Source organism: Phoxinus phoxinus (assembly GCF_949152265.1).
Source record: "Phoxinus phoxinus genome assembly, chromosome: 4".
In the NCBI taxonomy this organism is placed as follows: Eukaryota; Metazoa; Chordata; class Actinopteri; order Cypriniformes; family Leuciscidae; genus Phoxinus; species Phoxinus phoxinus.
Genome location: NC_136879.1, coordinates 22828635 through 22855374, shown reverse-complemented (window position 1 = coordinate 22855374; position 26740 = coordinate 22828635). Strand labels below are relative to the sequence as shown.

The 26740-nt window shown below is 39.0% G+C and overlaps 1 protein-coding gene across 2 annotated transcripts in view; it reads right to left on the bottom strand.

Annotated features, from left to right (window-relative positions):
* Window positions 1-26740, bottom strand: part of nbeab (neurobeachin b) — a gene marked incomplete at its 5' end in the record, with an annotated part of 258401 nt that overhangs the window by 27416 nt on the left and 204245 nt on the right. For both annotated transcript variants that reach the window (XM_079608909.1, XM_079608908.1), the window contains 7 exons: window positions 1-59; window positions 4059-4178; window positions 5934-6071; window positions 15782-15894; window positions 19348-19463; window positions 20913-21015; window positions 22420-22537. The exon at window positions 1-59 is cut by the window's left edge and continues 94 nt beyond it. In XM_079608909.1, coding sequence (XP_079465035.1) covers window positions 1-59; window positions 4059-4178; window positions 5934-6071; window positions 15782-15894; window positions 19348-19463; window positions 20913-21015; window positions 22420-22537 — 767 coding nt within the window. The remainder of the gene's footprint in view (window positions 60-4058; window positions 4179-5933; window positions 6072-15781; window positions 15895-19347; window positions 19464-20912; window positions 21016-22419; window positions 22538-26740) is intronic.

Sequence of the window (26740 nt, the reverse complement as noted above, 5' to 3'; positions counted from 1 at the left end):
CAGTAGCCATTACTGTTCACAAACATCTCTGGCAGGTAGTAGAACTCAGGGATCAACTCCTATGAGGTGGAGAGGAAGAGGACAGGTGGGAGAGAAAAAGCAAAAGAAAGCTCAAATCAAATCCAAGCTTTTCCAAAATAGATGTATTAATACTGTAGGGATACAGGGGAGTTCAAATGCACATGCACCAATGCTTTCATTGCATGTTATTGTAGTTCAATTACTCAAAATGTTGGCCACGTTTCAAGCGGTCATGGAAAAGACCCCAGGAGACCAGTGAAGGACCATCAGAGTACATTTAAAAACACTCGGAGAGTGTGGGAATGCGGCAAACACACGAAGACGGGGGAGGGGGGATATACAAAGGAAACACGAGAGATGACAGAAAACTTTATTGAGGTTTGAAGTGAGCTGATGGATGGATCTGATGTGTGTGTTGAGGTACAGGAAGCAGGTTTGCTTTTGTTGGGATTTTGGAGGAGTCACCATTGATCGAAATGATAGTGGGAAACATAATGCTTAATGTAACGACGAGTACAGATTTTTAAAAAACGATTATACTCATTAAATGGGTCATTAAAAACAAAAACTGGACTTGAACGTACTGTATATGCATAGACTGGATTGATAAAACTAGCAATAGGGTTTTTTCTTTTAAAGGTGTTGCAATTACTACAACCGTTATTCCTCTAAAAAGTAAACAAAAAAAGTAAAAAAAAGGGTAGTAACATTGTTCTACTGAACACATTATTAATTTTTACTTAATTTTTTTCATATGCTTCGCTGGCCCTGATAGTCTCATACTCAAAGCTGCCACATTCCCAATCCTTCTCTCGTTCTCACTGCTGAATCAGTGCAAATTACCCATAATTCCCTGTGAGAGACGCCTCTGTACATTGGGGCATGTGCACACGAGGAATGTGACCTCCTCCCTGTTTAGTGTCACTCAAAAGCTCTAGCCTTTGAAGAACCTTTAAAACCATTTAAAATCATTTAAGACCTCATTCTGCCCGCACACATCTGAACCTGACAGGTTGAATGTTTTCTCCTCAACGCTGCTGTTTTGGATTCAAGTTGCTGTTATACACCGCCTGTTGAAATGAGCTGTTTAACTACGTCCCCGTGGTGTGTATAAGAGAGTTCTTTAAAGCACCATAAAACGAGAGGACTTTCACATGAAGGGTCACTAGAAACAGTATGCTTACAATAAAAGACGGCTTGCTTTTGGTGTAGGGTCAGGATTTAAAAATGCACCCTATTTTATGACGGTTAAGTCCCGGTATTTCATCAGTCCTTTAGGATGTCTCAAATATCTACCACAGCTCTAAAATGCTAACATCATTTCTACACTGTAAGCAACCAATAGCATGTCTGCATCAGAGGATTTGAAGCTGCTCCACACGTCATCTCTGAATATTCACAAACACAGACCATTGACCAATCCCCTGTAAGCTTGAGGTTTCACTTCAGCAAGCAAAGCAAAACAAAGAAAAGAAAAATAATAAAATAAAATAAACAATACATTTCATTTTGAACAGAAATTCCTTGGCGTAAAACTGACTTTATATTAGGATTAAGATTATTTTAAATGAAAATTATGTATTTTTAATTTATAATTACATTTTAAAAGAATTATCTTATATGACATACACAATTATTTCAATAACACACTAAAATATACTACATAGTAATGTTTATATGTTCATTTTTGGAGCTTTAGCAATACTAATACAGTATTATAAAATAAATGTGCTGTTCTATAAATTACATTTTAAATTAGATTTACAAAATAAAAGACAGCCACATCATGAGCTGCCTTTGACATAATGGTCAGAAAATATTTAAATATATATCAAATAAAATCTATTGCAAAAACATGCATTATGAAATGTTAAATTTTCAATAAAAACTTATTTCAGATGGATGGGGAACATAAAGTATATAGCCAACGTATCTCTGCACTGCATCCAAAACAGAAATGAGAAGTCTGTCCCCTAAAGTCGCATCCCAATGGAGGATTCCAGTGTAGACAGTGCTACTGACAAGGAGCAATTTAATTTTAAAATATTACGTGAATATAAAACGCTAAAGAGATTCTTGATCATCACACAAAAACATACACAACAAAAATATGTTTGACGGTATTGCAACGACTAAAATGATATCCAACGCTAGTTGAAACTTAACCCCCAGCACGGGCAACAACCAAAATTGGACCGAGCTCCGTCTGTACTCTCACAGGAGGATTGGTTTATAAACTTTGCAGACAGTTACTTAGTTGCGAACAGTTTGGGCGGCGAGTGCCGTGATCCACGTCTTCGACCCGCTTGGCTCGTGAGCCAATAATTCCTCTACAGCCTCATAATGGGCTGACAAGTCAATCACACTCAAACTCTTCAGCTTTACACCGTTCGCCCTAATGACACCCTCCTGGAGAGCTGTCACCGGCCACGACTGCCTCATCACACTCCCTCAGACAGATTATTGAGAGGATGTTGAAGATTGGAGGGAGTTACTCTTAGCAGGAGGTGAGCTGATGACTAGCTGCATGTCTTGACAATGCTAAAATATCTATATATATAAATATATATATATATATTAACAGAAAAAGATCAACGACATTCACCATAATGACCTTTAATGGACTTGGCCTGTTCAGAGGCAGTGGTCTGGCGAAAAAGGGGCCAGTGAACAGTGGATTTGCTCTTTTAATGCTGTTATTTAGCTGTTGTGTGCTGCATAGGATCATTGCAGAGAGAATTGTGGGTAATGACTAAGTTCAGGGTGATGTGATGCAGAATAAACCTCTAATAAAGGCCACTGCAGCATTACTAAAGGACATAAAACCAATAAAGAACATACTAAATATAAAACTAAATCTAAATAAATTGTACAATTATTATGCATAATTTGAAACAAATATTTCTAAAAAAGTACAAAAATTACCTAAATATCTACGAACTTTAGATAATGTGCAATTAAAAAAATGCACATAGAACAAAAAGGATGGAATATCAGATTTTTTTTATACATTCATTACATTATATTATGAAAAAACATTTCACAAAGACAAAAAAAAAAGTATAGTTTTGAGTTTTTACATACATCTTACAAACATCTGATGGTCTGTATTATTGCTAAAAGCTCTATTCTATTAATAAACAGTCATTCAAAAAGAATATAAATACACATAGCAAGGTAATACAATGCAAAGCCAGTCGTTTATAATAAAACCCATGCTGCTCATACATAATAAAAAAACAACTCCTGCTACACAAGAAATACAAAAAAAACTATTTTCTGTCCAAACAGATTGCTGACCATTAAACACGTTTAACATGATCCACGCAGACACCGTAAGGGTTCCGAGAGGCCTGTATTAGCTAACATATCTAGCGTTTCGCTGTACAGCCGTGCACGTCGCCTGCACCTCGTGTTGCTGGATGCTGTTCCCCAGCCCGGGGTAGTAAAAAGCCCTGCCTTTACATAAAAGACTACATTTTAAATAGCTTTTGTCATTAATGCTTTATTAATTGCCTGGGGCGAAGCTAACCCGTCACTGAGTGTGTTGGAAAAGTATGACACTTTTAGGTCAGCTCGAGTGTGCTTGCTGAGCCGCAGCGCGGGGCTGAAATGGAACGGGAGGCAACAGGGAACAACCATTACGATGATGAAGTGATGGCGCCCTGAAATATGTGCATGTTGAGCGATGTTTTACTTTAAATGTTTATGAAGAAAAATGTTGATTTCACAAAAATCTTACATATTGACGAAAAAAAAAAAAGACATAGCTGAAGCTGCTCGGAAGCTACATGAACTAAATGTTGTTGCACATCTTGTCTGTTGTTTTTTAGGAACTGGATGATACCAATTTCGGTTGATTGATTGGACTAAAGAGAGAAACTCTTCGAGGAATTGTTTATTCAATTCCTCACAGTTGCAGCTAGTACTAATGTTGTCCCTATATCACCACAACAGTCAGGCACTAATGACTCGTTGTTGTGACGGCAACAAGCCTGTTTAGACATTACAATGTATAAAAACTGATATCTGATTACCTTCACATCTGCAGTATCACGCTGGCAGTGCCTCCATGAGCGGGCGATACCGGAGAAAGTGCGGTTTGGGTGATCAAACTTGTTGCCGTTGGCGTTTAGGAAGAACGTGGTGAAAGGCTCCTGCAATTCAGCAGACACAAAAACAACACTGTCACTTGTGTGGATCCAAATAAGCTCAAAAACCATAACTGTAGCGGGATCACATGATTCTGACTGCTAATTATCCTGCTTGTTTAGACAAATCTGCACTGTTTTGCAAAGCGCTAATGCTATTCAGAGCCCGGAATAAATAAAGTAAATTCATCTGCATTCATTTCTATGGTAATTGGATTCAATCTCGTGATGGAGACCTTCTCCATTGCTCTGGGAAACGTTCCGTTTGCACAAACATCTCAATGTAGGGACTCATCTGTCAGATTATGGAGAGTTTGTGGAGGTTCCTCTCATTTTCTATAACAGTGCCCGAGGCAGAGTTAATTATATGGCCTGTTGACTGAGGAGCCCGGCTCTGGCTCTAATTGGCAGATTCAGGGTCATCAGTCTGGGCTGGCAGTGTGAGGAGTTGACATGGAGATGCTGGATCAGCCAGAGGAAAAGATGATGGTGTCTACAGTCTCAGTCAGGCCTGGTGTGAGAGCTGCCAGGGGAACCTTCCAAATCATCATCATCATCAACGCAATGGGCCGCCTGGGAAGAGCCAATTACTAAGTTCTCATTATGTGTTTTAAATTTTTTTCTCTCAAAGATGGATAGACCGAATCCTCATTAAAAGAGGTTTGATTATGCAGCAATCTTTTAAAATGAACAAAATTATACATTTGAATACCTTTTCAATCAAATTACACAGTTTTTTTTAGCTTTGAACACAAATACACTCGGTTTAGACTAATAAATTCTGATGCAAAAAAATCAAGTATGCAGATCTCATCAAAATACTCTGCATGACTGGTTTGAGCTCTGGCATAAAATGAAATGCAGTGGGGGGAAAAATGCATTATGTAACAAAACAATTGTTTATTATTGTAAGACAGAGCGATATGATGTAACAAATGTGGGAAAACTAAAGCATCAGGAGATCCTCAAACCCAATATCCTCTTAACCTCAGAAACAACTTCATTTTCTTTGCTGATCTAGGCTTCTTTTTCTTTTTTTGTACCAGTCCATTCGTCCCAGATCAGCGATTGGAGACTCGGGGCAAGCGAGGACGTTAGCAGGAGACAATGATGGACATGTTTCCCAGCGCTCCGCATGCTGTCTGAGAGGCATAAAGCTGTCACGTACCAGCCTGTAAATCATTACGCAGAGGTTTTTGACTTCTCTTTCACATATGCCTGTTTACCAGCCTGTGAAATCCACTCACCGGCTCTCTGTAGCGGAACATCAAGCTCGCGGATTGAGATGTAGGGGTTGATTCACTTGTGCGGTGAAAGAACGCGCTAACGTGCGCTTTGACTGACGGAGATTTGAACTGGGTTGGGGTTATCGTATTGGAATGCTGTATGTATACACAGACTCTCGACAGCATCATTTCTAAAGTAATGCCAAAATAGCTTGATGCATTTTGAAAAATATTCATTTTCTGGATAAGATTTTGCATGGGGTCATGTAAATGTGAGAATTTTAATGCAATTTAAACCTTCAAATCCAATAAAAATGAGTATTTGTGTTGTAATCATTGGAATATTCATGAAGAGGTGACGTAATTGTGCTTCTTCCCTTTCAAAAACTGATCTGCATGATATAACAATCACAGAGGGCATAATATGAGCCAGAAGCAGCTCAACTCGGTTAACTATCCAGTAAAGACTACAGTAGGTACTTCCCAGATGTTGAAGGTATCAAATTCCTTGCATCACCCAATCAACGAGACTTACGTTTCGGACCAGCCAGTGGAGGGTGGAGGCTGCGGTGGAGTAGTGAGTTGTGTAGTGGCAGGGTGGAGTTTCCTCATCCCAGGATTCATAGCGATCGGCGTAGAACACAGCGCGCTTTGGGTTCAGCGCTCCGATTGGCTGAGGAAACACACATATAAATAAAAAAAATCAGGAAGGTTGTCTATATTTAACAGGTCAACATTGCATTATTTTTGTTCTGTGCGCATATGCAAGAAACATAAGCAATGTTAAGGACATTTTCATTTTTCAAAATCTTTTGATTGATTTAAATTACATCCAGCACGCACGCACGCACGCGCAAGCGAAAAACAAACCATTCCCCACAAAATGTTACGCTGACAGAAGCCATGTTGTCCTCATTCCGTGCACTTTCCATACACAAACGATAACCAACCGTCACATAAAAAAGACTTATGCCGCGCATTACATCTGTGGAGCTGAGAGGTTTGCGTGCGACGGTGAGTGAGTGTGTGTGTGTGTGTGTAGTATCTTCATGAATGTTTGATAAAGGAGGCTGAGCAGAACTCCTTGAGGAAAAACAAGTGGACTTTTTCTTGAGGTTTTTCTGTCACGCAGTATTACTATCCTATGTACTCTTAGTGGAGGACCTTGAGGATTCACTCTGGGTCAGTTTGTCCCTGCTAGTGCCTGTTTGGATTTAAATGGGCAGTTGCTTAAGAGTCTATGATTGGATCATTATTGCAGTGACTTATGTTTTGGCAACAGATCTTCTAACCCTAATTGATGGTGTGTGTAACTTTTCATTTATTAAACAACCATGTAGGAAGACACATCATAGCCAGATTTCAGGATGACAATGTCAAGATTCATCTTGCTCAATTTGTGAAAGAATGGTTGGGAGGGAGCATGAAGAATCATTTTCACACATGAATTGCCAGCTCTGAGTCCAGAGTCCAGACCCTAAATTCATTGAAAGTCTTTGGGATCTGCTGGAGGAAACTTTACAGAGTGCTGGACTCTTGCATTGTCAATACAAGATCTCGACCATAAATGTATGCACCTCTTATCCAAATTTGATATAAGCTGTGAAGTAGTTAATCTGGTTTCTTTCTTTCTTTTTTTTCCTTTCTTTTTTGGGCAACTAGAATTTCTGAATGGCCGGTAACTTAAAAATTAAGTAGCCAAATTGGCCAAGTGAAAAAGTTAATTTCAAACCCTGGTTATGCATGTTATTTCCATCAAGATTTCCATCTTTTATTTCAGTCTGGGGCACAAAAGGAGACATTTTGAAGAATTGTTCTAGTGATTTGCTGAAGGAATGGGGACATGGGGAATCAATCACTTAGGCTGGTTTTGTGAAAAGATTCATTGAAAAGATTCAGCTCAAAAGACTGATTCATTCACAAATCGAACATTATTACTTCTCTCATGAACGCTCCAAATTTATACTGAATAACAACCTCATTTTTTAAGTGAAAGTGAGAAGACGGTGACATAATTTTTATTTTTGAACAAAAAACAACAACCAAACTTTAATATTTGTAGAAAGAATAAAGTTATTTTGTTTGCCTGTGAACTATATCTATATAGAGTTAGCTGTACCATGTCTGCTTCTATGTGTTTATGTGTGTAAGGCAAGCTGAAAGGCCTCAGATAAAGACAGAGAGTAATCTGGCCTGGCTTAACCCTGTCTGACCTGATTTACACCCTGTATGTCCACACTGCTCTGCCTTGACCATCCTTCTGCTGTTAAACCACTCTAGAAAATCCTGCACAATGTCTAGAGTAAACACTCATACTGGCATTTATTCCACCCTGGAATTTTCTCTCCCTCCCTTTCACTCTCTCTTACACACATACGGATGTTGATAAACCTGTCATCATACAACATAAACAATTTGTAACAGTCTCTCTTCCCTAAATCCTGTAATGGCTGGAAGTCAAACTTAGACAGAGGATGTATCCAACTACACCATAAGCACTATTCAGACTGTAATTGTTTCTCAGGGTAACATCTGTAAAAGAACATCTGCATGGATCCCCCATGATGAAAACATCTTCATATTTGTTAGCATTGCTCATAGCATGCAAACACATCAAACATCAGCACCAACAGCACTTTGCAGTGGTCAAAAAAGATTTTCAGAACAAGTTTTGGGCCAAGTCATCCATGTAAAGTCAGAAATTATGATATACAAGTATCAGTGTTATACTAAATATTTGTTATTATATTTTCTGTTTTCAGTTTAGTTTAAGGTTTAGTCATTTTGTCTGCGTTTAATGTCAATTTTTTATATTTTATTTCTGTTAATGTTTAATTCAAGAAAAAATATATTTTTTATGGTTTTAACTATAATTACCCTGATATATAAAAAATCATAAAATATTAGACTCCACAAGCAAAATTTGAAATGATTCAGTCAAAACAAAAAGGTAATTGGATGCAAAATTATTGTAGCAGAAAACACCTGTTTGCATAAATATCTGTTTACATAAACACATATAGGGCCCTATCTTGCACCCAGCGCAATTGACTTTGTGCACCGACGCATGTATCATTCCTATTCTGCACCCGCGCAGAGCGGACTTTTCCCTCCACAGACGCACGTCGGTAAATTAGGGAATGAACTTGCGCTCGCGGGGGCGGTTCAGCGCAAAGAGGAGGTGTGTTCCGGCGCAAAACTCCCCTGGTGCTATTTTCCAGGTTTAGAAAGCAATTCCGCCACTGACCAGGAAAAACCCAGTCTAAAGACAGTGGCGCGTTGCGCGTTAGTCAAATGGTATTTTAAGGGCGCGTGCTTGGCCATAATGTAGCGTGTTAACGAGCATACACTTTGATTCTCTAATATCGTGTCCGTGAAGATGTGAAAAAAAATCTATCTTGATAAAAAAAAACAAATCTAGATTGCACATTTACCCAAATTATACGCCTGTTTAACCGAAGCTTATTTGGGTGGTTTCTCCCATCATCCCCAATGTCACTTCTCTGTGCTTTACGGCCCTGACGAGAACGTCGGTCTCCTCGGCTGCGAACCGCGCCTGGCGCGCGCCGGCAAATCCGCCGTTATAATAGTAATCCGCATTGAAACAAGCGCGCCTGCTCTTAAAGGGAATGTGAGAGGACGCTCTGATTGGTTTATTTCACGTTACGCCCAAACCACACCTATGAATAATGAAGCTACTTCAGACCAACCCCTTTTAGATTTGCGCTGGGCGCAAGAGGCATTTATCCCGTCGGGAAAATAGCAACAGCGCCGGGATCCGCCCACAAAGTTACTTGCGCTTTGCACTTTGACACTTGCGTTTCAGATCGTTAAAATAGGGCCCATAGTCTCATTAGAAAAAAAGAGATTACAACGTTTCAAAATTAAAAGCATTACTACTAATGACCATTTTGAATGATTTCAATTTGCCACTGGCGGCTTCAAGCTTATTAGTTGTTCTGTCAGACCTTGTTGCAAATGAGGATTATGACCAAGTAAAATATTTCTTTAAAATAGCTCATGAAGCCCAGTCAATCTTTTAAAACTGCCTACAATTTATAACAAAATAAGCAGTCATCATTCCATTAAGAAACGTTTCGATTGGACCAAATTGGCCTCCATAGCATTTCAATCAACGGGCGACACAGGTTCTTGGGCAGTCAATATTAATATACTACGTGTTATTGACGAGAAGGACAGCTCCGGCCCTAGAGGGAGATCAATACTCCCTGAGATCTCAAAGAGTCGAGTGTGAGCGTGGGAGAGCGTCTGCTTGTTTAGAGCAGTGTGGGAAATTTGTCTAGACTCAAAGCATGGCATAAATAACAGAGCAATGTCATAACAAATATATCGAGATATATCTGGCATTTTCGAATCGAAAGGAAACAACTCTACATGGTTTAATGCAGAGGATAATGACCACAAACAAATTCTTCATTTGCTTTTTTCCCCCCAGAAAGATCCGAGCCTACTTGGATCACGTTTTCGTAAAAAAAAGTGATTTTTTATTTTCTTCCCTAACTTCAAAACCGTTCCTCAACCCTGCTGCTTTTCATTCCTTTCCTTTCTAATGACCATCCAACGCCGATGTTAGCACGGTTGGGGCGAATGAAAGAGAAGTTTATGGAGATCTGCTGAGATTTATGAGCTGATAATGACCTGCAATGTGACGTCTAGGGCTGACCGTGATTGGGTGAGCAGCCACAGGAAGTCTAGCACACTGTAAAAACCTTCTTAGTGGGACCAGCGCTGGCTGCAAGATGAGTCCATCTCATAGCAGCAAAAAGACCCACTTAACCAGGGAAATATTGTGCTTGGCATGACATGGAGTGTTTTCCCAGTTCAGCACGGCAGCTGTGGAACAGACAGGGAACACAAATGTTTTGCAGCGCAAAGTCAAATAGTAGCAACTATAACTACAAAAACTGCACTATGTTTGGTGTATGGAGTTATTAGGATTTTTTTAGTACATATCACAAAATTAGTTTGTATCAACAAGCCAATTTAAAAGGACAAAGCAGAGCAGTTAACATCTATGCTAACCGCACTAGCCGTATAGTAATTTACTATTTCCTATTCAAAGTTCAATGACATGCTCAGTGCACTTAACAGGGTGAACAAAGAACCATGTAATTGTCTTGTGCGAGACCCTGTGGGGAATCAGTCTTAAATAGAAAACAGGGCTTGGTGTAAATTTAAGGTTTTCCAGACTCCCGTTCCCCAAACTAGCCTGAGGAAACACCCCGCAACAGATGCTAATAGTGAGAGCAGGGCAGCCGATAAAAGAATCCCAACCCCCCCAAAAATGCAAGTTATACAAAAATACTGTCAAAGACAAAAAAGAATTTTGGCAAAGCAGTAAAACGTATATATAAAGCACATGATTTGTCTTGAAAAAAAATATATACAGTATACTCCATAGAAAAAGTACCAGAAGCTGTAATATTTCATACATTTTTAAATATTAAAGTGATACTAATAGTACTATTATACTTTAAACGCACGTGCGCAAACACACACACACACACACACACACACACACACACACACACACACACACACACACACACACACACACACACACAATTTAGTCATCCATTTTTTGGCATAGATTTGTATTCTTTTGGTGTAGAATATAAGAAAGTGCTAATTAACTAATTAAATCTGTGTAAACTAATACAAAATATTCACTTCGATGTTAATTTTTATTCATTAATTATAATTAGGACGCATACATCTGTGGGCACAAAATAAAAGTCACCCACATTTATATCACATCACACATCTTCCTCAAGTATTTAATGAATATGAGCTCATCCCTTGTGACCCAATTAAACCAAATCCTCAGGGACACCTGTGCAGGGACAAAACTTGTTCAATAAGATAATTAGCTGCAAATTAAAAAGCTATTTGCTGTATGAGAGGTGATACGATTCAAGAGGCCACAAAAAAAGCTTAAGGCATGCATTTATTTGTTAGTTTCTCTATAGCTATCTACAAAAGAAAAGCATTTGACTTCGGGTTCAGCTAAACATGAAGACTGTCACGTTTTAAATAGTTTTTTTATAGAAGATGTAAAGATTTATTGTGCTAATGAACGGGAAGGATTTAAATGCAGACTTCTTTATGCTGTAAGTTTCAAATAATCGCACTGGATGCGCATGTCATTTTGTCTTCATGAATTCATCCGTTTGCATGTTCTTACAGAAATTAAAACAAGAGTACCATGAGATGAATTTATAAATACACTGTCATTATAGTTTACCCACGCTCTAATCACGTAGCTACAGCAGTATGGGCAGCAGATAAAATGAACTTTGTCAAAAAGTCTTCTGGCATAAAAAAAAAAACCCTGACAGGTCTGCTTTGTGAAGCCCATGAAACGTAATGACAACTAACCACAAAACAACATTTGAAACGATGTCTTCCTCTCACCATGTTACCTCGTTTTGCTGCATACATTCTACAACCTCAAGAACAATTATCATTCAGTGGGCCACTCTCTCATGTTCAAAAGATAAGCTAGTCATTTATCCATCGCAACGCGCCAGAGTGCCGTCTTTTGGTGCAATCTGCGCTACCTCCCCTGGAGAGGCTCATTCTGTATTTCATATATCAGAGAAAATTGCATTAAGGATGTGTGTGCAGGCAGTGTGCTGTCAGGAGGAGTAGCACTTGTTTTCACCGGCCTCGTCAGCCTACGAGAGCACAATGTGCAGCTTCGGTCTAATGCAATAAAGCTCCTGCAAGTCACAACAAAGCAGATGCGGCTCTGAAAAAGACTCGCCGGGCGCCGAGGAAGTGGATGAGGGTGGTGGCAGAGAGGAGAAAAAACAGATATGGCATCTCTGAGGGTAAATGCAGCAGGGTTTTTAGAAAGCCTGCTCGGCATTACCCATAATGCACTGCTCTGCAGTGAGCTGGTAAACAGCTGGCAGGCAGAAAGAGGCTGTAAGGAAAAAGTATTCTTTAAAGGCCCGCTGAAGTGCCTTGGAACGCACGGCTTTGTATGATGCGTTGACGTCATTTACACTGAAACATATTGAATGGCTCCTCCCCCTTTTCAAATAGCCAATAGCATTTAGTTTATCTCATAGACTGCAAGTCGTACTTGAGAGCACCATGGAAGCGAATCCGAGCACTAATGACGTTGGATTCAATAGAGGTGTGATTCAATTCTAGCCATTTCGTTCTTAACCAACATACAGTTGGAAGATGGAATAAAACTCGAGCGTTTAAGCAACCGAACACACATCTCCAACCAATATTGCTCCGTGATGTGTCAACGCGGTCGCTTTGGCCAGGTGGTATTTATAGCATAGGGGGCGGGACGCTTTCGAATGATTCTAGAGAGCATTTGATTGGACACAAGATGTGATGAGATGCTGAAGTCCGTGGTGATGTCATTAAAATCCGTGATCCATTTTAGCGGAAGTGTTTTTGAACTAAGTTTTAATGTTTACTTAGTTAACATTAAAACTTAGTTATGAACATTATGAACTTAGTTTAACTAAGCTAAGTTTTGAATGCTTATATCTCCTAAATGCGAATTTTGTCATTGTTTTGGAACACACAAGCTTATTAATAACCTTAAGGCTAACATATTCATACACTGTAAAACCCAATAAGTTAACTCAACTCAAACCGATTGAGGAAACTGATTGCCGCAAACCATTTAAGTTTAAAAATAAATACATATGAGTATTGTGAACTTATATATATATTGAGTCATATTCACTCATAGTTTAGTGTTGGTTTAGTCAATCATTTTGAGCTTTTAGTATAGGCCTTTTGATTTTAAGTTTTAACAAAAAGGACTAAAATGTAATTAGACACTAAAAAAAAAAGAGAGAGTGGCAACCCAACATATAACTTACCTACTACTTATTTACATATTATATAAGTTATGTAAAAATGATAAATAACTCATGAGAAAATGTTGACTGATGATTCATGATACATGGGGATTCATATTTGGCGAGATAATTGTGTGAACGCAAGTCCAGTCAACTAGAATTATGTTCGCTTGAACAATCAGACATTCATAACAAGAGATTTGCACAACTCAGGTAATTATGTTTGCTGTCAGTTTTCCGCTCTACCTCGCTAGCCCACTCGAAAAGATCCGTTGGAGACACTTCATCTAATTTCCTGTCAAAGCAGGACAAAAGAAGTGGAATAATGTGGTATCGCAGAAGAGTTTGGCGTGGTTGCGCTAGGTGCGGGTCTAGGGTATGATGGCTTCGCATTAGCACGCGCCAATTAATCGCTGCGAGCGAGACGTCTTCCCCTTTCTATCAGCCACCTGTCCATCACAAAGGAAATAATCATTAGATTCTAATAAATCTGTCTGCCATGTCAATGTAGCTGCCATGCAAAAATGTGCTAGTCTTAGCCCCAGGGTATCCAGAGACCTGTTTTTCGTTATTCGCTGTACAGTTGAATGCACACACTATTGGTGGAATAACTTCAGGTGTGTATTGTAGGTGGGGTTGAGAGGGGAATTATGGTACATATCAAGCGGGATATTTCGGCAGTTCTCCACAATGCTGCCCATCACCACAGCGCTGCAGGGCATTCTCACCAGTATGACTGGCAGCTGTTTCCTGCCGGGCAGGTCATGTGACCACGGCTCACGGAACGGCGGAGAGTGGTTTTGCGTGTCTGGGGCTGTGGGAGTTGTGTGAGAATGGCAGGTAAGAATTTGAGGGTGTGTTTGGAAGAACCGGCAGCCCAACTTATATGTATTCCAAGGAAAGTTTGCAATGGAAGATGGCAATATTTGCTTTTTGGGTTTATTATATTTACACATATACAAGTAGTCAGTAACTGTATGTAACTGGATTGTGTGCCATGCAAAACTGAATTGAGAATGACATTTCAACAACAACTTCAATCCCCGAATTTGAACTGAATGTGAATGTAAGGAAGTGAAATTTAAGTTGATTGAAATTGAAAGAAATTCATATAACTCTTTTACTTAAAAAAATTGGTGTAGAAACTTTTAATTTTGGATTGCTAAAGTCTTTTTAAAATCTTGATGTAGAGAAATATAGAATGATAGACAGACAGACAGAACAATAGACAGATGGATGGAAAGATAGATAGATAGACAAATGGATGGATGGATGGATGGATAGATAGATATATAGATAGATAGATCATATTCCAACTGAACTTCCTGTAGGGTGTGGCCAATTCATATTCACACTCATGAAGGGAGTTTCCGAATTCTTTAGTTCTGAATTTTGCCCAAGCCTGCCGCATAGATGAACACACATTTTGGCAACATTGGGGGAAAAAAAGAACAGGAACTGAACAAAGCATGTTCACCACAAAGCCAAAAAAGCCGCCTACCTCATTATCTACAATAACACACACTCCCCTCCTACGCACATTCACCCCCAAGGCTGCACACCCCTCCATACATTATTGAACAAAGGCAGGGGTCTTCACAGCAAGGGACTCGGGAGGGAGGTTAAAGCCCTGTTTTTGTTTCAGTAGCACTGAACCTTCAGAGGTTAGAGCCCCAGGTTGGCCAAGGACAAGCGTCAGGACGGCCGCAGGCCTGTGAACTCCTGCTAATGAAGGCAGCTCAAGCTGGTAAACAGCACAGGGTGGATGTCACAAGCATACATTACAATACATCACTGTCTTCCTCAGGCCAGGGGGCTTCCTCTGCCCACCTGGTGCCACGCTGACATGTTCAGGGACTACAGCGCTGTTGGAGAGACATTTTAAACAGATATTGCTGATGCTGAATGCAGAAAGGGTAAGAATTATAGCTAAGGTTAATCACAGCCTTGGCATTGGACCTGGTCCACAGTCTTATTCCGGTCATGAACCATCCACTAGTTTCCACAAAATGGTTGTCAGGAAAAGCCAGAACAATATAGAGTAATAGTCTTCTAGTCTGCAGATTTGGAAATGAGGATACGAGTGTACAAGGAAGAGAGACAGCTATATAGAGAGAGATACGCTCAGACAGGAATGTGGTTGTTTTCAGGTCAGTGAGCTTGTGAGATGTAAACGTAAGGAAATGAGTGCATGAGAAAGAGAGAATGTGACAACCCGATGAAGGTATAGAGAAGAAATGTAGGCAGAAAAGAAGACGATTTACTGTCCGTCTAAAGCATACAAATCTAAAATGAGGAACTCTGAGTGTACTTAATATATGAAGTACTCTCTATCTAAAACCAGACTGAAGCTATTGAGAGAAAATACCTGAAAGAAAACACAGACCAATCCGAAATGTTCGTGTAGATGAGGACGGCTGCTTGATGTTGAGTTTGATTTGTTTGTAATGTACACGCGCGCACACACACATAGAGAGAGACAGACAGACAGACGGATAATATATAGATGTAAATGTGTGTTTTGTACCTTGGAAAGATCCCTGAAGTTGCCGGGAATTGTCAGGTCCAGCTCTTCTGACTCATAGTTTGTAAGGACCCATGGGAAAACAGGATACTGGTTCAGATCATTGTATGTCCTTCCTGAAAGAGTAAAGGGATTTGAAATTAGTATAAGGCAGGTGGGAAACACAGTGGCAGTCCAACACTGCAGCTGTCGACCCATAGTCATGTTTTCGGTCCTGGATATTTTTGCAGGGCTCATGACTACGGGTTATTGTGCTTTCCTCTCGGTGAAGGGGTGTGAGAAGATCCCTTCCTATAGGACATTATAAATTCATATGATAATATGAATGACATGACTGCCTCATTTATAAAAAGACAGAAACAAGTGTGTTGCGTGTAATGACAAACACCGTATCCCACTGAGAGCTTAGACGATAACAACGACTTTTCATAATAACATGTAGTACAGTAATAGAGTTTTCAACGAGATGAACAGGCAGATGTTGGTGTGGTTGTCTGTCACAGCGCCTAATGACTGTATTACAGCAGTGGAGGCTTTTAAAAGCTTTTCTTGGTTAAAGTTTCCTGAAAGTGAAAATTGTGCGGTGAAGTTGTGGAGTGGGTGTAATTAAAGGCATGCAAATTCTTCCAGAAGATGACACCGTACCCTTGACACCCCTCCCTGTGGCACAGTCAGGCCTCTCCTCTGATTGGCCAGAGAGTTGTGGTAACCATGGAGACCTATACGAAGTATCCATGACGGAGCACATATGCGGCAATGCAATAGACGCCAGATGTGCCTTTGTCTTTTTCTCCTTCCATTTCTCTCTCTTCATCTTTCCTTATCTCACTCTCTCTCTTTCTGCCCCGCGTCTGTTTCCTTGCTGCTAGGAATATGGATTTCAGATGGTAAGAACTGTCACAGGAGATCCAATCATAAGAAGAAAGCTATAAAATGGCTTATCTCTATTCTAAATACCCTATAATTTCTCTCAGATGACAGTTTCCACTGAGTATGATATGAATCATAAAAAGCTATAATGCAAACTTTAAATATATATATATATATATTTTTTTTTTTTGTGGTAAGAAGTCTCTTTTGCGCACCATATTTTATTGGATACATTTTTTATTAATTTTACAATATAAAATGTTTTACTGTATTTTTTATCCAATAAAATATATAACTATAAATTTATAACCATTTTCAATTTTAATATTTTTAAACTGTACAGTAATTTATTCCTGTCACAGCTAAGCTGAATTTTCAGCATTATTACTCCAGTCTTCAGTGTCACATGATCCTTCAGAAATCATTCTATTAATTTATTTCTTATTAGTAATGTATTAGTTTATGTAATTTTTTTTAGAAATTTAGAAATTATTTCTAATCTTTCTCTTTAAATATACTTATATAAATATATACATTTAGAATATATAAAACATAATTTTTAAAACGTTTTTATTTATTCACTGTACACGCGCACACGCGCACACGCACACACACACTTTACTTTGTTTGAGAAAAAACTTGTATGTGGCAGATTCTGCTCCAATCTTATATATCGGATTTCTATTATATTCTTTCTATGAAAGAAAAACTGTAGTCAAGAAATAAACCCCCTAAAAAAAACAAAGATTTTTGGAAAATGGCAATTTGATATATATCCCTGTAAAGCCTCTATGAGACATTGCAAAGGTGCTGGCGTGATTTGTGCTTGCTGTGTGGACAGAAAAGTTTCCAGACTCTGGCTACCGCTGTGATCTGGAGCTGTGAGCTTGGTTATGTTGATACACAGAAGGGATACAGTGGGGCTATTTCATCTTAACAGTGTGATTACTCAGACAACGACTGGAAGCCTGGCATTTCCTGTGGAACTCTGAGAGGGCACAAAGTAAACCTGATCCTGACCTTTAATCAAAAGGTTAAAATCCTCCGAAGTGGTACTAACCCACAGGGGCATCTCAGTTCAGATGACTGACTGAGAATAGCAGGAGAGTTTGATGTGGGCTTTGGTTCTGGGTTCTCCAGGCCTGTCATGACGGTTGGAGATGATAGTGTGTGTGGGCTAATTACCAGAGCCATCACAAATGACTGTCATTAATCTTCCACTTAAACAACCACTACTTAGAGCGTACAGATAAAACACTATGATTTATAAAGCCCTCAAGTGGTTTTATACAATATGAGCAGTTTAGTTTTAATGCTGTTAATTAAACAAACATGCCATTAATTACTCCGTTGCCATTATTATGATAAACATAATATTATTACTGATTATTTTAAGCAACAATGCTATAAATAAAGGAAAATATTTTGCTTTTTTCTATCAACACAATACGTTTACAGTGTATACGCACATAGAAAATAATAAGCAATGCAAAACACTGGTTTTGGGAGAACTGCAACCTAGCTGTGAGGCTGCAATAGATCAAATAAAAAAAATAAAAAAATAGAATTTATTATTTATATATTAAATAATAAATAATATATATATAAAAATAAAATAATAATAATAGAATGAAAAAAATAATAAAATAAAAACAAAATAAATAAAATAAAAACAAAATAAACAAAATAAAATAAAAACAAAACAAAACAGGGGATCATAGCCTGGTATTATGGTATTCAGATACTTACACTGACACTAAACCAATTCATCCCGAACCCTGGGCGTAATGATCTTGAGATATTCTGGGTCTAGGATGAGGTAGACTTGATTAACCAGGTTAATGCCACATGGTGAAGTGGGGCCGAGAGGAGGAAAAAGGTTGAGATGAGGGGAGGTTGAGCTGACAGGACCGAGGCCCGGGTGGAAGATGTTAATATCACCGCAATAGTGTTTAATTAGGAGCGGACCGGCTTCACATTAACACCCCTCTTTCTCTCCTGTCGGTGGGCCCGGGCTTCACTGACACCTCTGTCAGCACAGGTCATTACCACTCCTGCCTTTAATGAATTTTACCCCATTCCAACTCTGCCTTACATCTAATTAGCTGACAATAATGTTTCGAACTCAAGCCGGAGCTAAATATAAATATGCATGAATATGCAGCACGAGCAGGGATGACACATTTCAGTGTCAAGAGGAGGTGTGTGTGTGTGTGCGCGCACAAATTCTCACTAGTTCACATCAGAGACTTTGCAACAGAATATTTCAACTCTGCACACACTCACAGACACACTAATTATCCCAAAGAGTCCACGGCTCTCACTTTTGTGCAACGATAGAGTGTCTGAATACGAAGGGAAAATATAGCTCCTAAATAAATAATGAGGGGAAAGACAGTACATTTATTTTTGCTTGAAAAAAGAAACTGATAATAACATTTAAACCAAACCCCCAAAAAATTATAATAATAATATATATATATATATATATATTTGGTTTAAATGTGATTATCATGATATAATAACATAATAATTTGCCCTGTCCAACCAAAAGATTCTAGCGGACGTATTTTATAAACACTGATCAGTGGACAAAATGAATCATTCCCATCAAAGCCGATGTCAAACGTGATTGCAAATGGTCCAAAATACTTTCGTTTAAATAACCGGTTAATTCTGACAAGCAGATAAATTCTGACCTGCAATGGTATTGAGGAACATCAGGTACTCAAAGTTCGAGATCTCTCGTCTTTGCCAGCGCTGAGTCATATTAGAGGACTTGAAGAGCTGGCGAGGGGTGGCCAAAGAAATCCGCCTGCAAAAAAACATAAGCACAAAACTTCACCAATAAGCAGGGCTCAGGTCCAGCTTGACATTTGCTTTCATTTACTTTGATTATTGTGGACTTGGCTTGCTCCGCAAATGGATTATAACTCAAAATATGACATTGTAACATTTAGCTTCCAAAAAAAGACAAAAGAGTACACCAGCTCACACACGCAAGGCTGTCACGCTCTTTACTGTGGTGTGTAATGAATGCATCAGTTCCAGCAAAAGAGATTCTTTGCAGATGACCATAATGCGCCTTTGCTCTTGAAGTATATGCAGCACACATGCTAAAAATATGAGAACAACAGAGAATTCTGGTGCAGTGCCTGAATCGGACCTCTCTCAGGGATTCTCATTCACGTACAGGACTTGTATTCTTTTTTTGTTTAATGTTTGTATCCTCCTATGACTAAAAACAAGAGAATGAAGTAATTATTATTAGCTATATGATAATTCATTGCTGAACATAATGAAGCTTAAATACATAGATGAGCAAAACATGTTGGTCCTCCGCTTGCTGCCAAAACAGGGCCATGAGGCCAGGCCATTTGGAGGCCAAGGCAACACCTTGAACTCTTCATCATTTTCCTCAAACCATTCCTGAACAATATGTGCAGTTTCCATTTCCCGCTGAAAGAGGTCACTGCCTTCAGTGAACACCATTGTCATGAAGGAATGTACCTGGTCTGCAACAATATTTAGGTAGGTTGCAAGTGTCAAATTTAAATCCACATGACTGGCCGGACCCAGGGTTTCCCAGAAGAACCTTTCCCAGAGCCTCACATTCCTTACATCGGCTTGTTGTCGTCCCACAGTGCATCCTGCCTCCATCACTTCCACAGGTAAACGGCACATCAGACCAGGTGACCTTCTTCTACTGCTCCAAGGTCCAGTTCTTACACTCACGAGCCCATTGTAGGCGCTTTCGATGGTGGACAGGGGTCATCATAAGCACTCTGATTGGTCTGCGGCTGAACACAGCACTGTGGTTGTGACACATTCCTCCCATAACCATCGTTAAAATTGTGTGTGACTTGTGCCACAGTTGCCCTTCTGTTGTCTCAGACTAGCCTTCATTGCCGTTGTTGCCCTGGTGCATCGATGAGCCTTGGTGCACAACACCATGTGTACACTTATCGTGACGAGCATGGACTTCAGTTGAAATACTAGAAAGAATATGGGTTTATTTGGTAGGGTCAGTCAGGGACAAACATGCGAAAACACCCATGCCGCAAGTACTTTAATACCTCTACCTCAAAGTATTCCAAACAGTTGAATAGCAAATGAGTACACTCAGGATCAATCGTTTCTGACATCTGATGTGGTCATCATGCTAGACTTTTAAACAAAATAAAGACGAAGTAAACATTGTTTTGAACAATATTTTGAATGGCAACCACGTGCAGGTGTTCCAGAGAACTAGAAACAGACTTGCCTGGCCTGTGGAAGGCCGTAACTTGTGCCGACGCCCACGCGAGGAAGACTGTAGACCACCTTCTTCACTGTGGCCTGATCGGGGAAGTTAAACATGACGGACGCTGAGGGAGGCAATGACGTCACACGTTAAACAAAGGCCTACAGTAGAGTACATCCAAATATGAGTAAACATTTCCACAAACAGTACAAAGACTTCAGAACGGGTAAACAAATGCTGCTTAGTAATCGTTCAGTCTCACACTATTCTCAATTTTGAGGGCATAAATTATGATTTAAAGAAAAGAGCTGACGAATCTCTAAAGTTAGCACAGCGGTCTGTTACTTGGGGAGCTACTTTTAGCACTATAATGACAAAACTCTGTAACTATGAAGATGAGGAAATGGCTTAAATAGCTTTTGATTGGTTTGTTATCAAATTTTTATTTTGACTAAATTTTGACTTAAATGTGTAGATATTTTGTACTTTACACGTTTGTAGTTTAGTATAGCTCACTTATTGGGCCTGTAGATGGGGATTTATCCATACAAAATTGTCCTGGGTCAGTGGTCCCATACTGCAAACTGTTGAAAGAACTCACATGAATTTCCATGCTGGTTTATGGTTGTTTTGGTGCTAGTCTCACTGGTGAACCATCATATAGTCATGCTATTCACCAGTAAAACAGATTACAATAGTTTCATTGTGCATGATATCTATGGCCGGTTTCACAAGTCTAGTCCCAGACTAAAATGGATGTTAGAGCTGGTTTAACTAAAAGCAACTTGCACTGATGTATCATAAATATGTCAGTACCATTGTTTTGTCTCCAGAGGCACATCAGTGATGTACTTTTTTCTAAAGTACGTTTAAAAAAGCTACCTATATGTCCTAATTTAACTATGGCCTAATCCTTACAGTAAAATACTGTTAAACTTACAGTTTTTGGAAGTGAAAAATAAATTTTATAATTTACATTTGATGTATTTATGTCGAAATAACCATGTTTCTTCATAGTTTTTCTCTAATCAGTAATGTACATTAGGGTTTTATGTTACATTTAATGTTGTTAAATTAATGTTCATTTTTTTATTTCATGTGTTACCATGATGGTGTTTAGTGTTTGTGTGAATGACATTGTGCACCTTCTATATATTTGTATACTTTTTCAGAAGGTGGAAAAGCTGTTAGTGATGAGCTCATATTCATCATGTGACTCCCATCACCACGGTGATTGGTGGTTGTCAATGTATTACAATTGTACAAAATAGAATTAATACTGCCATGGGTCGGTAAATTAATGTTTTTTTACTGTAAATTGTAAAACTTAAAAAAAAATTACTGTAAAACTTAAAATGCTGCTACCGTATTTTTTTTTTTTTACAGTGTAGTGTGGACGTTTTGAAGTTGGTAGACCAAGCTTGTTTTGCTGGTTTAGAACGTTTTGAAAACTCAGCAGGACAGAGATCTAGAGCACTAGATATTTTGAGTGGTCATTGTTTTGGAAAACACTATAGGACAGTTTTACTTCTGTTGGCCATGAAGATCTCCAGCGCTGTGTTCTGAAGCAGGAAGCGGCGGGTGAACACTGCTCGGATCTCGCTGAACATCCATTTGCCGTGAAGCCCCTCAGAGTAGACCAGCACCTACGCACAGGCGAAAAGGAAAGAGATTCGTTAACTCAACTGCAATCCAACAGATTTTCCAGGCTGTTTTTCAATACAGTGTCACACGTGTTATGATCGTTGCTCGGGAAACACATTCCGTAGTTGCAGTTTGATTGTCACTCCAATCATGATGGCATGAAGCCACTTTGACGGAGCACTGCGAAACATTCCATTCCCGTCAGAAATGTTGGCTGGAATCTACTGAGTGACGGGCCAGGCTTTGATAGGCTTCTCAAAATGGAGGCATCTCTAAAAAGAAGCGAGATGCTGCTTTCTGTTGAAGATGCAAAGGGCCATCTTTCCACCTTTCCTCTATTTTGTTTGACACGTCTCTCTCACTCGCTCTCACTGTGCTGTTGGAACACAATCCCTACGGGGGTAAGGCGGCCGCAAATAATCCATACTAACACAGGGCTGGGGCAAGAGGGGGATCATTAGTGAGTTTCTCCTCGGAGACCCCCGGGGACCTCAGAGACTGGATCAAGAGCTTCATCCTGACAGGTGAGAATGAGCCAAGCTCCATTCCCCACCTACCACTTTAACGGACCAAGAGGTACACACACTCAAACATTATGCGTACACACTCACATTCTTCAAGCCCCAAAAAAGAGAATGGTTTGTGGCACATAGATAAGAGGCCATTGTGGGTGGGTGCAAAGGTGAAGAAAGGTTTTGTGGTAGAGGAAAGGTTTTGGAAATTGTGTACAGTAACTGTGAATGAGAATCGTTTAAGGTTAGCACCTAAAGAGAATTCATCTTTAGAGATACTGAAAGCCTCCACCAACAAGACTGGCCTTGCTTAGTTTCTCCCCAGAATAATTCTCGGCACTGACACAGAAGAGCCTCCTGTCACATCAGTGGCTCTAGGGATCAATTAAAAATGGATTATATCAAAATGCTCACCATCCACCACTGTAGGTACTCCATACACAAACCCCTAACAACCGAGGTTAGATATAGATAGGCTCGCCCTGGCTGACACCTCGACAGAACTGAACTCAAAGAGCTGTCATAGATGGGTTGTGTGGAAAACAGCAGATTAGTAGGTAAGTAGTTAGAAGAACTATCATGTTCAAAAATCCGGAAAAAAAACAATTTATAATAATAATAATACTACATATTATTAATATAATAATGACAAACAAATTAATCATAAAAACGGCAATAAAAACAAATTATCGACAATAATAAAAACAAATGAATGCAACATTATTACAATACTAATAACAATATTTGATAATAATAAATGTAATAATGATAACAATGTTAATAAAACAATGCTAAATCAACAATAATGTAATAGTAATAAACTAATAAATAAATTAACCAAAATACTACTACTACTACTACTAATAATAATAACATTATTAATGATAAAGATAAAAACTATCATGATTTCAATAATAATGCTAAACCAAGTAAAATAATTACAACAATAATAAATATTAATATAATTCTAAAAACTAAATGAATATAATGATACAACAACAATAATACATTTATTATAATTATTATTAGTAGTAGTAATACTAATGTATTATTAATATAATAATGATAAACAAATGAATCATAAAAAAGCAATAAAAAGCAATACATATTATTAATATAATTTAAAAAACTAACTATGTAATTATACCACAACAATAATTAATGTATTATTAGTAGTAGTATTCATAATAATAATAATAAAACAAATAAATACATTTAAAAGAAGTTTGTGACAAAATGTGACTGGTGCTTGCCCCCAATAATAATAATAAATAAATGAATTCAATAAAAAATTCAAGACCTCTTTGTGTTTCAGTGGACATATTCAAATGTATATGCATCTACACATGCCCTTGCCTGTCTCTTCCTGTGACAAAGCGCAGGCCAAAGGGTTAGCCGACAACAAAAGATACTGCTGGAGAAAAAGCGTCTCAAAATAGGTCACATCAGAAAAAAATTTGTCATAACAACGGAGCTGGCACATCAAACATCAACAAGCCAGTGGCCCTGTAGACACAGAGGTCTCTGACAAAGTGCAGTCGTTATTCTCTCCCGTCTTTTTGTTCTCATCGTGGAGAAACAGAGAAAACGAGAAGGACGGAGGCCCAGCTGTAAAAAATGGGGCTTAATGAACCTGTCTGGCTGGGCTGTCCGCTGCCTGTCAGAGGTGTCACAATGGTGACGAGTGTCAGGAGCGAGCGGCCCCGGGTCCCCGGTCCCAGACAGGCCTGCCAGCTGGAGGCTTCTGCCCCAATCTAATCACAGGCTCCAGGCTTTTACCTCACTGCGCACACACAGCTATACCTAGCTCACGTTTGGATGGTTATGTCTGTTGTATATGCAGCTGTTACGGTCCTAACAGATGCATATTAAAATATTTATTGCATCAGTGGAATGATCCAACTGTTTTGTTGTCGATGCAATTTATTAATTTGGCTACTGTAAATAAACACCGGGCCCCTATTGACGATCGGGCCCCACAATTCTTCTCGTTTTGTTGGTGTTAACAGCCATTATTGAGCATGACATCCAAGGCAAATCTTTTTCACCATTCTTATTCTTCAAAGGACGCCCCGAAACTGCCCGCCCGAATGAAACGTTATGACAGGGGTGAATATATCAAAAAGATCTGTCATTCTTAAACCGGACACAATTTTTCACACAGCCCCTCGAGAGATGAGTGCAATCCCTCTCCATGTCAAATGTGTGCCGAGTCTGGCCGGGGATATAACAGCCAGCATGACTGATATGTTTATAAAGCCGGTCGTCTGTCGCACTGACAACCTGCCATCATAGCACCTCTGCTGGGCTCTCTGCAGATTTGTCTAATAGGCTTCCACTGCTGGGACTGAATCCGTGTGTGTGTGTGTGTGTGTGTGTGTGGAATGAGAGAGGGGAAAATGTGTCCAGAAAGTGAGAGCACTTGTCTCATCTCAAGAATGGTGACTACTCCCTATGGTGCACGAGAGAAAATGTATATATGAGCTAAAGAGGTTCAAACCCCACAGCCTAACAGTCATTTTATCTGCACACAGATACATTTAAAGGAACAGTGCACCCAAAATTACAATTCTTTAATTATTTACTAACCCAAATTTTGTTCCAACCCATGTGTCGTTTTTCTTCTTCTGTCTACACATTTGGAAAAATATACATACATCAAAAACATTTGCTCAACACCATAAAAGTACCATACATTTAGTCCATATGACTACATCTAGAGACTAAATCATATTTTTTATTGAAATAATAATAATAAATATATGCTATATATTTAAAAAAAAAAAATATATATATATATATATATATTATAATAAGTCAAATTATTGCTTTAGTTTGGCTGAAATTTAACTTTTAAAGTGCATTCAAACGTACTGTGGACATGCCCGACATGCGATACATTTCAAATTTCCCGAAGCCATATTATAGATCAAAACCATTATTCACCGAAAACCTTGAATGACTAGCTCTCATTCAGTTACAAAACGTGCGAACCTTGGGTGAACTGATGACCTTTTTTATTTAGGCTGTTCCTTTAAAGAGATTAAACAGAAATTAACCAGACCTTTAAAACAATCAGTGCCACTCAACGGCAATGGTAATGGACACAGTAAGAAAAGGCTGACTGGCTTTTGTAGCTTGTAAAAGGCTTTACTGCATGCAGGGTACAGTGTGTCTGGTGTAAGGGGCAGCTGAGTTTGAAAGCAGACATGCTGTGGCACTGTAGTTGTAGAGAGGAAAGACCAGCACAGTGTGTGACAGTCTTTACCAAAGGGCCTGTTTTTGAACAGGTGGGGGTCTGGACTGTTTACCGCCGGCTGTTGCTGGCTTCGGGCTTCAGAAAAAGCACAGGATGACAAGGTGTGACTACTCCAGTCTGCTCACTATGAATGTGTGTGTGTGTCATATCACCTAGCCTTGTTGCTGCCAAATTCATGCTTGCATACTTCTTCCTCAGAGCTGCCGTTGCCCTTTCAACCTTAATTTACATCACAAGGAATTTTTGGTCAATATGTCCCCATACATGTGCTTCAAAATATGACTTAGTAATGACGTGTTTGTAATCAAATATGCAAAGCTGTGTTCTAATCCACAGGGTGTGTTCTAATTCACTTAACTTGACATCATTTTTGTTCATTTGGAAAGTATTAAGCAGCACAACTGTGTATTAGTATGTGTACAACAAGTATTAAG